Source organism: Girardinichthys multiradiatus, chromosome 1, assembly GCF_021462225.1.
Source record: "Girardinichthys multiradiatus isolate DD_20200921_A chromosome 1, DD_fGirMul_XY1, whole genome shotgun sequence".
Taxonomy (NCBI): domain Eukaryota; kingdom Metazoa; phylum Chordata; class Actinopteri; order Cyprinodontiformes; family Goodeidae; genus Girardinichthys; species Girardinichthys multiradiatus.
Genome location: NC_061794.1, coordinates 39515647 through 39528935, shown reverse-complemented (window position 1 = coordinate 39528935; position 13289 = coordinate 39515647). Strand labels below are relative to the sequence as shown.

The window sequence follows — 13289 nt, the reverse complement described above, 5'->3', positions numbered from 1 at the left end:
AAGAACCCAAATCTGCAGCATTTCCTCTTTACAACTACACTCATCACAGTCTGGGTCAAACGGCTTTATGCTCACGTTTACATACGTTGCTCATGGGCACAAGTCTCACACTACAGTTGGAGAGTTTCTAATAATTGATTTAAATCCAGGGCAGAATGATTATGCAATTTAAATACATGTTTTCTATTATTTTGTTGCCTAAGGTTGAGTGGTTAAATATATTCATAGACTCTTAATTTTTTGTGAATAATATAATATCTGGAGCATTCATAACTGTAAAACGTTTTTACTTTATGTAGAAGTCAAACACTTTAGTTTTTGTTTTGTATATTTTTATATATTTCCAATTCAGTTTATGATCCAAAACAACCCCTAAAACTTTAACTTCTTATACTCTTTCAACTTGAATATCATCTGTGGACATTATAATAGAATCTCCTATTTTTCTCTTACCCTTAAATTATAAATTGTTTTATTCCAATTTATCAATAATGTATTGTCCATAAACCACTTAAGTTTAGAAATTTAAAAACCATATGTTCTATGATCTATTATAATATGATAGTTAAATCATTTCCAGAACAAAATATATTGGTATCATCTACAAACAGAATAATTTGTAATATTTTTGACACTTCACAAATGTTAATATACAAAATAAAAAGCTTTGGTCCCAACACGAAACCTTGTGGAACTCCACATTTAATTTTTAGAAGATCTGACTTTTCATTGTCTAACTGTACAAATGGTGTCCTGTTAGTCAAATAACTGTCCCTCTTATCCCATAATCCTGCAGTTTGGAGTGTGGTCAATGGTGTCAGATGCTTTCCTTAAATCAATAAACATCTCCACTGTACATTTTTCCTTTCTATTGCTGCTGTAATTTCTTCAGTTAATTCTAGTAATGCAAGGCGTCTAAAACCATACTGGCTTTCACTCAGCAATTTATTGCTTTCAATAAAACTAATTTCTGGACAAACCATTTTTCAAGCACTTGGGAACTGGGAAAGCTGTCAAAACTCTATCACCATTTTTAAATATTGGAATTACCTTTGATAATTTAATTTTTTCCAGAAATATGCCACTCTGGACAAATTACAGATGTAAGTAAATGGTTTAACAATACAGACAATATATATATATGTATATACATATATATATATATTTTATAATCAATCCCATCACCATCAACAGATGTTTTAGTTTTCACTTATATCAACAAGAAACATTGACTAGTATTTTACTACCACCCTGCACATTTCCACCTCTTTTACGATTGTCTTGATAGAAGTAGCCAGATCTGGTCCTATATTTACAAAAACAGAATTAAAGTCATTTACACCTTTTGTTTATCAGTCAAGGTTGTATCTCCCTTAAAGAAGACGTTTTCAGGACAATTAGCATGCTGATACCTAGGTCTTACAACACTATTCAAAATTCTCCAAATTCTTTTCATGCTACCGGTAGTGGCACCGACCCTGGTCAGTCCAAACAACGAGGAGAGAAAACATGTCTGGCTTCCACCTGCAAAACCATTCCTGATTTAGGGATTGGCTCTTTGTTGCTCCTCAAGTGCACCTGTTGTTAATTTCTTTAACACCCCCCTCTACTACTGAACTGACCAGATCAATATTCCAGACGTTTAACTGATTTGATATTATACTCTGATTAAAAAATGTTCCAGCAGTGTCCTTGAGCCAGTCTGTATGTGTAATCCAACTCTTTGCTTTTATTCCCATTGATCCATGGATATGTTGTACGTTGCCATTACTCTCAGAATGAAATGAACTATTCGAAACGCATCAAAGCCTCAAACAAAATTCACGCCAGTGTTGATGTCTGTATTAAATGTTCTCGGTTATTGAGAGTAATGAGTAGGACTGAGTGTTAATTTCTTAAGTATTTATTTAGGCTTTTCATGGTTTTCCAGTAATCTTTTAAAACGTTGCGCGCAATAATCTGCAAAAAGATTGAAGATGATTCAGCAGAAATGTCTGACCTTTTTCATATCTGTGCTTTATCTGAAACATTGTTTGCCTTCCCATGTAATTCTGTGCTTCAAAACTTTCAACCGATGACTGTCACTGAGCACTGAAGCCTGTTAAATCTAGTGCTAAATCTAGGCTGTTAATACATTTAAAGCAGAAACTGAGCCAGGAATAAAAAGCAGATTATTCGACCACATAGTGTTATCTGTCATTGAGCAGCTCTGTTTATGTTTGAAAAGGAAAACCTCACATCTATCCTTTCTCTTTCAGTCTCCCACTCTAGTTTCTGTGGGTCATATCTGACATCTTCAGGACACTGACATTTACAGCCAGCTGCAGAGGGAATACCAGCTCAGGTTTCTATACGTTCTTTGTGTGTGTGTGTGTGTGTGTGTGAGTCCAGGCGGCGATTGAAGGCAGGGAACAACCCAATAATACCACTGCAAATGATTACACACAATTACTCAACAGGTTTAAAACAGCTGATACAGCGACTGTATTTGCATGTATTTCCCAGGCTCCGGTTGACATAGTCAACATTCATGCTGTGCTGTATTTCCATTGAACTACTTCCCCGAAACACGCATGATAAACAGGGAAACCCTCACTCCAATGCAAAACACACCTCCATCGAATGCAGAAGGGGGGGAACCCCTTGGATATAGAGAACCCTGTGACAGCCCCCTCATGTAAAGCGTCTGGACTTCCCCACGGCTCAAAAACTGGCCTACGTGGGGCAAATGGATTCCTTAAACATCTAGACACAAGGATTCAGCAGTTTTTTAACTGGACCAGGTGGACTCTGCAAGATAAGCAGCCATGTCTTTAAACTAGCAGGTTTGTTCTGAAATAATATGCAGATTACTTTCTTCTGTATATCATGGTAAAATATTTATTGTAGGCATGTAAATGCAGGCTGGATTTGAGTAGAAAAAAAACGGATTGGTTTATAGTTATGGTAATAAACTCAATTTTACATATTTGCAGCCAGTGCAAAACAATTCTAAAATGGTGAACAAATATCACAAAATAAAACCAGTGCAGTTTAAACCTTCAAAAAACACAAGCAGTGGATCTTATTTTAGTATCAGAACACATTTACTTTAATGAAACAGTGCATTCAGTTTTTTTTCCTGGCTGTGACCTGCAGAGGACTCCTCGCAGGTTTGTCTCCCTTCTCCTCAAACTTTTACTCAGAAAACAGTTCAGCAGGAGCAACGAACCAGAAGTCCATTTTTGGTGGATAAAGTCCCAGTTTTAGGATGCATCAGTATTTGTTGATGCCAAATATCCGTACTCCATGAAGTTGAGGCAGCTTTGGGATGAGGACTGTCAGCAGGGAGCACGTGTTGATGAAAAAATGTGTTGCATCGTATTTTGTGTAGAAACTGGCGAGAATGTATCTGCAAAGAGAACAAACATCAGAAATAAACGGTTTTAACTCCAATGAGCTTATGTACAACGGCTTGCAACAATATTTATACCCCTTGAACTTCTCCACATTTTGTCATGTTATGCCCACTCAAGTCAGTGTATTTTATTGGCTTTTTGTGCCATAGACCAACACAACATAATGCATCTTTGTGAAGTGGAAGGAAAATTAGCCATAGTCGTATAAAAGAAACATCTGAAAAGTGTGGCCTGTATTTGTTTTTAGCCCCCCACCCTCCTGAAATCTTATGAAACAACCTTTTGCTGCAATTGCAGCAGCAAGACCTTTGGAATATGTCTCTAACGGCTTTCCACGTCTAGAGTGTTTTATTTTTTCCCCCATTAATCAGCAAATTTCTAGTCTTGCCACAAATTATAAAATGGATTCAGGACTGGACTTTGGCTAGGCCATTCTGACACATATGGCGGTTTGTTTAAGGTTGTCATGATGGAAGATGAACGTCTATCCCAGTCTCAAGTGTTTTGCAGCCTCTAAGAGGTTTTCTTCCTGTTTTTTTTCCTCAGCTCTGCCCACATTTTCCGTCACTCTTTGCAGAGAAATGTCCCCACGGCATGACGCTACCATCTTTTTTCTCTGTTGGGAGGCGTGTACAGGGTGATGCGTAGTGTTAGTTTTCCACAGCAAATGGTGTTTTACATGCAGGGCAAGGATAGTTTTGGTCCCATCTATGCAGAGCACCTTTTCCACATGTTTACTTTGCCCCCTAGCCTGTACAAGGCTTGTGGCAATTTGCTTACGAGACATTTTATGGTTTTCTTTTTACCACTCCTCTATAAAGGCCAGGAGCACAACTACTAGTTGTCCTGCTGATAGATTCTCCCACCGAAGCAATGGATCTCTGCAGCTCCTCTAGAGTAAATATGGGCTTCTTAGCTGCTTCTGTGATTAAGGTTCTGCTTAATCAGAGTTGAAATGTTTAATTTTCCTTTCACTTTACAATTTAGTTGCTACTCTCTGTTGGTCTATCACATATAATCACAGTAGGGATGAAGTTTGTGGTTCTAACCTAAAGAACATACGGAGATGTTCAATTAGTTAAAGTATGAATACATTTGCATGGCAACGTATGGTATTACAATTAACTGAAAACTTCATTTTATTCTAAATCAAACAGCCAGCTTGGACGGGAAACAATCAATTTAAACATCAACCTGACGTGTGTAGACGTGGAGTGTGCTCACTATATACAGAAACTACGAGTCCATGACCCTGGGACCTTTGTTGCATGTCTTCCTCTCTTCTCTCTGTCCATCTCCTGTTTATATACTGTGAAATAAAGGCCACTAGTGCCGCACAAATTTTAAACAAGAAAAAGAAGCTTGTTTCAGACTTACAATACGGTAAGCTGGTTGAATGTGATAGTGATGTTACAGAGATACTAGCAGTATTCACATCCTGTTTTCTGCCCATCTGACAGATGAGTGTGTGATATAGTCTGCGTAGAGCAGGTAACTCGGCACACTTGTGGCTGAGTAAGCTCCCCAAATTTAAAAGTGTGGGGTGCATTTGTAGTTAGACCCCTTTACTCTGATTTTCTAAATAAAATCCAGCGCCTTCATGATGTTCAGTTCATGACAGGTTATAAAGCCATCGGACAGGGTTCATTTGTTACCCTTAGCGAGCAGGAAACAAGATATGTAGATCCAATTTTCCCCAGATTGTAGGATGATGAGACTTAAATGTTTTTGTGCTTGGTTCATTGCTCATGTCCCCCAACTCCTCATGTAAGGTTTTTTTCTCTTAAAATAGCTCCAACCAAAGGTGTGCATGATCTGTTATCAGCTGCCTCTTCCTCACAAAAATACACTGTCCCCCCAATTGAGGTTAAAGGGGGGAAAAAGGTTAGTTCAACCTGGTGAGTCATTCAAAAACAGGCCCTACCCCTTTATTTTTCTCCAGCAGGACAACAACCATACAGATACGACGAGAGCAAGAATTGAAAGGTTTAGATCAGTGGTGGCCAACTCCAGTCCTCCAAGTGTTCAGAGATTGTAGAGACATACTCCACCAGACCTGCAGTTGTTCTCGCAGTCAAAGCTGACACTGCAAGCCAAGGGTAGTTGAATACAAATAACTGACAGACTCAAGAGTTTAATTAACAATAATTGTATAGATATCTTTTCCCCTTCACAGTTAAGCATCCCTTTGTGTCGGGTGTGTCATGTTTGTGGTTGTAATGTGACAAAATGTGAAACATTCAAGGGTATGAACACTGTTACATGGTATAGTCTACAGGTCGGCTGATTAGGTTGTGACAGAAAAATCAACACTCTACACTTGGACTACGGTTTACTAAAACGGTACACTTTTACAAAATAAGATTAAAATGCAAGTCAAAGACCAGTTTTCTTCACCAACTTAATTGAGGGTTCTGATGGTAATGTAAATAAGGGACTTTTGTATGAAAGTTTTCCTTTTAGCGTCTCAAACACGTTTATTGTGAAACTGTGATCTGAATATGGCGCTTAAGGTTAAAAACAAACACTCCAGGTGGGTTTGGCATGAAATTAAGGGTTAACATGCACCTCATGCCTACTGTTAAGCATGGTGGAGGATCTGTAATGCTCTGGGACTATTCCTCTTCTAAAGGCCTTAGGAACCCTGTTAGAGAGCATGGCATCGTCAAATATTAGAAATATCAGGAGATTTTAAATAAAGATCTAGTGGATGCTGTCAGTAATCTGAAACAGGTCATGATTGGGTCTTGTACCGAGATAAAGATCCAACACAGAAATGGTTCAACAGACACAAAATCAACCGTCCTCCATGTCCATCAAGACAAAATCCCCAAAGAAGCCCTGTGGGGTGAGCTGAAAGGAAGAGAGGACACAGGACTCTGGACGACCTAGAGGGATGGTCAAAGATTCCTCTCTCTGTATGCTCCAACCCTGGACACAGCTGAGTGTTAGCCTGATAACTAAAAGGCGTTGTATAAAGTATTAACAGCAGTGGTGCCAGTAATCATGCCACTGGGAATGTTGTAAAAAACAAACAAATTACAAGGATTTTTTTTAACCCAGTGAAATTAAAGGTTTTTGATTTTTTGATGAATTAACTTTCTTAGGGATCCCGTAAAAAACCAAACTGTTTCTCACACATCCACCGCTTAATAATCAGTGTATGATAAAACCAAGAGATAGCAAACAAAGCATCATTAAATATGCTTCTGTAATAAAAGCTTAATTTATTCTAATGCCTGGTTCACATGGCAGGATTTACAAAACCTGAGAGACCTCACACATGAGGATAAAAAAACCGTAGGTATAACAGGTTCGGTTTTACAGTGTGTGGTGTCCAGCCACACAGCAAGCAAAGCACGCCACACACAACGGGAATATTTCAGATGATTATCTTAAGAACCATCCTAATGACCGGTGCATATCAGAAGGGAAAGATCGGGTCAAAATTCGCCATAAAAATCCTGCCCTGTGAACCAGGCATAAGGCTTTTTTTTTTTTACACAGTTTTACCAAGAGTACCATAACTGTGGAGAGTGATATCTTTGTTTAAGCGGGCTCTTGGTTTTCCCCAAAATTGTTCCCAGCATTGAAGAACTTTACCAAGATTAATTTATTCTGAACATTTCCATCAGTTAGCACACCTGCTGTCCTTTGCTGGAATACATCTAATTCAAGGAAACAATTGATATATTTACCAACAGGTGTGACTCTGTTATCGTAATGAAAATGAAACCATGCGTGGCACAACTGAAAACATTTGCATGTTGTCAGCAAGGGATACTCACAGGACAATTGGTGAAATGGTGAGGAACTTGCGTGAAGAAGTGAACTGGACCCCATAGTCCATCTGCTCCCAGTGTGTGAGCAGACGAGCTTTGCCTTGGTCTGGAGTTTCGAAGGGTGTACCCTTCACTGTGTGTAGAAACAGGTACATTGCCTGCAGAAAGGATCACAGCCAAGCAACCATCAATTAAACGTCAGAAGCACAGTTTTCTTTTAAAATGAAGCTCCACAGAAGGTCAGTCTGACTACTGAATCACTGAGAAGAGGGTTTGGTTCAAAAAGCTGATTTCATTTAATTAACTGGGAACAATAACTGGAATTTCAATGTTATTAACCTGCACCATATTTCTGCTATTGTAAGTTTCTCTACAACAGGGGAGCCGAACTGAGTCACAGAGGCGGCCAAAATTTGAAATAAAGTCAAGGACACGATGCAAGCGACTGGCCACTGTGGCTCCATGATCATCCAGGAGGAGGGAACGCTGCAAGTCACTGACTTGATACAATCTGCTGGCTTTTAATAAATAATAAACAGAACCTGACTAAACTGTTAGATAACTAGGATCAAATTGAAACGCATTTAATTGACTTGGAATCTGTCTGTATGTTTAGATAAAATGTACCTTTTTGTTGTAAACATTTGTTGTCAATTGGTGCTGTATAAGTAAACTGAATAGATTTTCACGTGCCTTGGGCAAAACAGGAATAATGTTTATTAATACAAGTAAAATTGTCCTGTTTTAATGGGCCATTTAACTTCAAAAATACATTTAAACAAAAAGGAAAATATATGAAAACAGCTGATAAGACCTGAAAATAAAAACTGTCTTCTTCTAGGGAAAACGTTTCCTCTGCATTTATGCCCTTTAGTCTGAGGAGCATCGATTTTGGCAACAAAAAGGTAAATTAACGGTTGGTGTGGAGCTCCGAGCCGAGGAAACTCAGCTGTGTTGCTCATTTTCATCACAGAGAACAGTTGCTCCAACAGGTTTGTACCACCAAGCCTGTCCAGCATTTGAGCAGCATTGACAGTGTCGTTAAAATTACTCTCCTACACACAGTAACCTTAACTAGAGCAGGGTGCATTATGGGTTATGTAGTGAGACTGGTGTCAGCGCTATGTAACCCACTTAATGATAGATATATGATTATATGTCATAGGCTGGATACAATTGTGTTGTTAAAATGCAGTTTATATAGTAGAAATATAAATAAATAGTTACATATTTTTTGGAAAAAAAACTATAGATAAAATAAGATACTTTTTTGTATATTAAATGTACATAAAAGGGAAAGACTTGAATTCTTAAATCCACAAGATTTGCTCAAAGTAAAAACAACTTTCTTTTAAAAAAAAACTAAATTAAAATGTTTTCATTTTGACAGGAAAGATGCTCCTTTGTGAAAAGAACGAAACATCTCTTTGAAAAACCAATCTCTAATAAAACATTCCAGGAATTATAGTCCAAGTCATCTGGGGTTATTCATTTGTTTGTCTGTGTTTGGAGTTGTGAGAAGGTTGCCGGTGCATCACCCTGTGCTGGCGGATGGTCTGAATGTATGTCAAATAACAAAAGCAACAGGGAAGCACCTAAACTAAATGCGGGCTGGAAAAACCAAAAGAAACCGAGAAAATACAAATGTAAACAAATCAGACAAGACTAACGTAAAATATATACTATATTATGAAGACATAAAAAAAAATAAAAGAAAGTGTCAATTTCATATTTTATCATATGTAACAACTTAGAAGTTCAGCGTCTGTATGGAGGGAAAATGAAACACAACTTTCAATATCTTGACAAATACAAATCTGAAAGGTTTAGCATAAAATTGTATTCAGTCACTCATACATAAAGTCCAACAGTCCTAATTAGAAACTAGAGTCCACCTGTATTTCATTTAATCTCAGTATAACTGCAGCTGTTCTGTGAAGGCTTCAGAGGTTTGTTAGAGAAAATTAGAGAACAAACGCCATCATGAAAACCGAGGAACACAGCAGAGAGGTCAGGGAAGCAACTTTAGGGTTTGAGACAATATCACAACCTTCTAATATCTCACAAAGCTCTGCTCCGACCATCATCTGAAAACGAAAACCGCATCACACAACTGCAATCCTACCAGGACAAGGCCATCCACCTACACTGACAGGCTGGGCAAAGAGAGAATTAATCGGAGAAGCCACCAAGAGACACTCAAAAGGAGCTGCCGAGATCCACAGCTCAGGTGGGCCTCTTTGAAAAAGTAGCAAGGAAGTCGTTGAAAGAAAGCTGAAGGAGGTCCAGTTTGCACTTTGCCACAAGCAATGTAGGAGACACAGCAAACATAAAGAAGAAGGTCCTCACGTTAGATAAGACCAAAACCGAACCTTTTTCCTACATGTAAAACACTAGTATGGTGGGAAACCTACACTGTGCTAAACCTTAAATACACCATCCCAACACACTAGACTCACAGCTGTAATTGCAACGTAAGGTGTTTCCTCAAAGTATCGACTCAATCGGGCTGAATAAAATGAATACCACACCTTTCAGATTTTATTTGTAAAAAAATAATGAAAACAATTCGATTTATTCCACTAAATCCAAATAAAACACATAAAAATTTGCAGCATGACAAAATGTGAACAAGTTTAGTATAAGGTCAGCATATTGTAACAGAAGCTGAACACAGGGAGGTAGGGCTACAACAACTGCAACAATGCTGGAACAATGCTCTTCTGTCTCAGATTCAGACAACCTATCAACAGATCATGTCACCTGTGAAAAATCTGGGACACGAAACAAATCCTAACTCTGTCATTTTTTGTCTGTGTCCAGGTTTTAGTAGCTTTCACACTGACCAGGTTGTGGATGACATTAGTGAGGGTCCAGACGAGCGGCACAGATAGGAAAGGAATGCTGAGCAGAACAATGTGCAGCACCACAGTCAGTAGAAGATAGGTGAGCCATATTCCCCTGCTGTTCATCACCCGCGTGTTGGGGTTCACCTCACTGTGAGCTACGCCAACATTCATCTAGAAGGGAAGGAAATGAAAAAGGTCATGGTGCTCTGTAGATTTTAGAAGAACAGTTAGACTCTATGTTTTTGTATCAATCTAGATCCGGCCCAGGGTGTCCACCTAGTAGGATGTGCATTCTAATTAGCTGGCTAGACAACCTCAGCAGACACCAGAACTCCCCCCTGGATCACCTTCCCTCGAAGATCATTTGAGCGTCATAAAGACACATAAATCCATTCAATTCAATACATTCAGATTAAATCCACCATAACTAATACAACAATAACAATATTAATTAATGAGTAGGCTACTTCTTTACTTTATTGTTTGGTTAGGACAGGTGTATCTCAATAAACTGAAATATCATGAAAAAGTTCATTTATTTTGGCCAGCTAAACCTCATGGAGAATGTACGGAGTTTTGCCGAGAGGAAGATGAGAGACACCAGACCCAAACGAAGCAAACAAGCTGAAGGCCACTTTTAAAGCAAGCTGGCAAGCCACGCTACACTGATCCAGTAACTCCATGCAAAAATGACCTTTTCTCTGTCTCCCGCACTCTCCCATATCTGCCCTGCTTCAGCTCTGTGTCTTGTCTTCTTTTTGGAGCCTCTTTTTGCATATCTTCCAAAATTCTGAGTTATGGGTTTGGTCAGCTGGTCTCTCAATGCAATTGATCAAATTTTCTCGACGAGAAGACAGTGAAGCGGAACCCTCTTGTCCAAACGGGACGTTTTTCTCCGGATACACAATGGACTCCTGGCAGAAGTGGAGGATTGTGCGTTTGTCGAAAATGTCAGTTGAGGATGTTGAAGATGTGTATATAATTGGATGTTTGATATCAGGATTTCTACTTTTTGGAGTTGGCGGTGACCTGGCATATCGAGAAATTAGGAAAATATCAGCAGCTGTTCTGGCCATTGTAAGGCTGCCTGGCATCATGGGATCTTCAGGATGATCAACACTCAGACTGAGATGTTACGTGAGCTGAATGACAGACTGGATATGATCCTTACACAGGATCGCAGGCAGGTTGCGGTTCCTGGACTCAGGGGTGAAATGGGATAAATCTTGGAAAAAGTTGTTCGCTCAGATCTGGCAGAAAGACCAGGAATTTGGCTGTTTGGATTCGCCTTTGAGAAGCACCAGCGAGACTCTCAAGGCTGACGGAAAATTAAGAGTCAGCCTAACCCAAATAATTGATGTTTTTCTGAATCTGGCTCCCCTGCATGGCCTTGATGGCTGGTTATCTTCTACTTCTCCTGGAAGTTATGTAAACATGACGCTCTGCTCCCTCTGCCCCCCTCCCTTCCCTGAGGACATCTGTGGACCTGCTCAGAACTTTGTGGCCGGTTGATGAACATTCCAACGTACCATCAAGGACAATGGCCTCTGTGACAGTGCTTCATGGACTTACTTTGCACACACTCACTTGCACACACACACATGCTCAAGATAAACACCACCTTCACCGTTCCCTGCATGATGTTGTTTTGTCAACGTGTTGCTTCTTTGTGCTGAGGTTTTTCGCAATCTCAAACTGTATCCTGCTAAGGATAAAGTGTGAAATATGATTTTTTCCCCTCTACTTAAGTAATGTGGCCTCTTTTCTCATCTAGCAAGGACAGCGCCTGTGAGTGGGCAGCAAAGCCTCGGTGACCCGTCCCCCTTGTCTTGTGTCATTGTGTGTCTGGATGGGTTGTACTGGAATTCTAATTTCCCCTCTGGGATCAATAAAGTATCTTTGAATTGAATTGACGATGACCCAATATACTGTACAATACATGGACATACTTTGAGGAGGCTGATATTTCTGTATTAAAATAATTTTTTGTAGATTTTATGTAATATTGAATATACTGGGTTTCCATTACCTGAAAGCCATAATTATCTAAGTCAACTGAAATATATCACTCTATGCGTAATGAATCTATGTGATGAGTTTAGCTTTTTCATGTGAATTTCCAAAATAAATTTTTTAACGTTTTTAAGTTCTCAATGGAATCTATGATAAAGATGTTAATAAATCGAGGAATTAATTTAGTCCGTTAGTTTGGGGGGGTTTTCTTGACAGCAGTTTTACGGATACGACACCGCCCGGTTAAGCTATTCTCCGTAATAAAAACACGCCCCTCCAAACAACTAAAGCTAACATTCTTAGCCGCAGCTTTTAGCAGCAGCTTTCATCCACTAACCAGTCAGCTACCCACCACAGTAAATGAACCCGTTCAACTATTCTAAATTATCATCTTTAAAAATTCACATGATAGCTTTACTCTTTAACGTTGGACCTTTAGGTAATGCTATATAAATTAAGTCAGCATTCGCAAGCTAACATCTACAGGTTTTCCAGCTGTTCCCTCAAACTTGTGTTAAGCATAACCAGATGTGGAAACCTTTACATTCACACTGAGCAGGGTTACTGCGACTGCTACAATGCACGTTATTATAATGTGATCCACTCTGCCTCTAGAGGTTTAAAACATTACATTTAGCCGAAGCTAACGTTACCTTCCTGTGTTGTAGGTCGTCAGGAAATTTCTTTCTTTCTTCTATTAACCCCGCCCTCCTCGTGTTCAGGTTGGATCCTCTGGCTGCAGCGGTGAGAAGTGCTGAGATAAGCGCCGGGTAAACAAGTCCGCAGGCGAGGGGGAGAAACAAACGGTGCAGAAATTAAATATTATAGATGATGTAAACATTTCCCAACGGAAACAAGGAATTGTTTTACGTCACAGTAAATTCCCAACGAGACACAAGGAGGTTTGTGTGCGGTGCTGCTTTCAGGGTCTTCACTCACTCCAGCTCCATTAGGTTGGAGGTTTCAAGGCTTTTTGTGGTCATATTTCATCTATAAACACAAGTGAAAAAAAAATGGTTAATTGTGTAAGTAAACTAGTTTATAAAAGTTGCATTTAATTGGGAAATACTTCTGCAGCACATGGTGGTTAAATGAAAAATTGCTGAATAATACAAAGGTTAAATCGAAATGCAACAATGTCACAATAAACCTTTCTCATTGCAGAATTTACATCCTTAGGGCTTTCCACATTTTGTCACATTACAACCACCAACTTGGTTGTATTCCAGTTGGATTTAATGTTCTAG

At 39.1% G+C, this 13289-nt stretch overlaps 1 protein-coding gene across 1 annotated transcript; it reads right to left on the bottom strand.

Annotated features, from left to right (window-relative positions):
* Positions 1-2853: 2853 nt before the first annotated feature.
* ormdl2 (ORMDL sphingolipid biosynthesis regulator 2) lies at positions 2854-12896 on the bottom strand. The gene is made up of 4 exons (XM_047369942.1): positions 12696-12896; positions 10027-10200; positions 7187-7338; positions 2854-3391 (listed from the first exon to the last, which is right to left on the bottom strand). The coding sequence occupies exons 2-4, from the start codon at positions 10198-10200 to the stop codon at positions 3256-3258; spliced, it is 462 nt and encodes a 153-aa protein (XP_047225898.1). The 5' UTR covers positions 12696-12896; the 3' UTR covers positions 2854-3255.
* Between the last annotated feature and the right edge of the window lie 393 nt (positions 12897-13289).

Excerpts from the sequence above, each read along its gene's own strand:
- ormdl2 (XM_047369942.1), bottom strand. The coding sequence starts at position 10,200 with ATGAATGTTGGCGTAGCTCACAGTGAGGTGAACCCCAACACGCGGGTG. Across the intron at positions 7,339-10,026 it reads CTAATGTCATCCACAACCTG|GCAATGTACCTGTTTCTACA; the intron begins GTCAGTGTGAAA and ends TCCTTTCTGCAG. Across the intron at positions 3,392-7,186 it reads ACCATTTCACCAATTGTCCT|ATACATTCTCGCCAGTTTCT; the intron begins GTGAGTATCCCT and ends TTCTCTTTGCAG.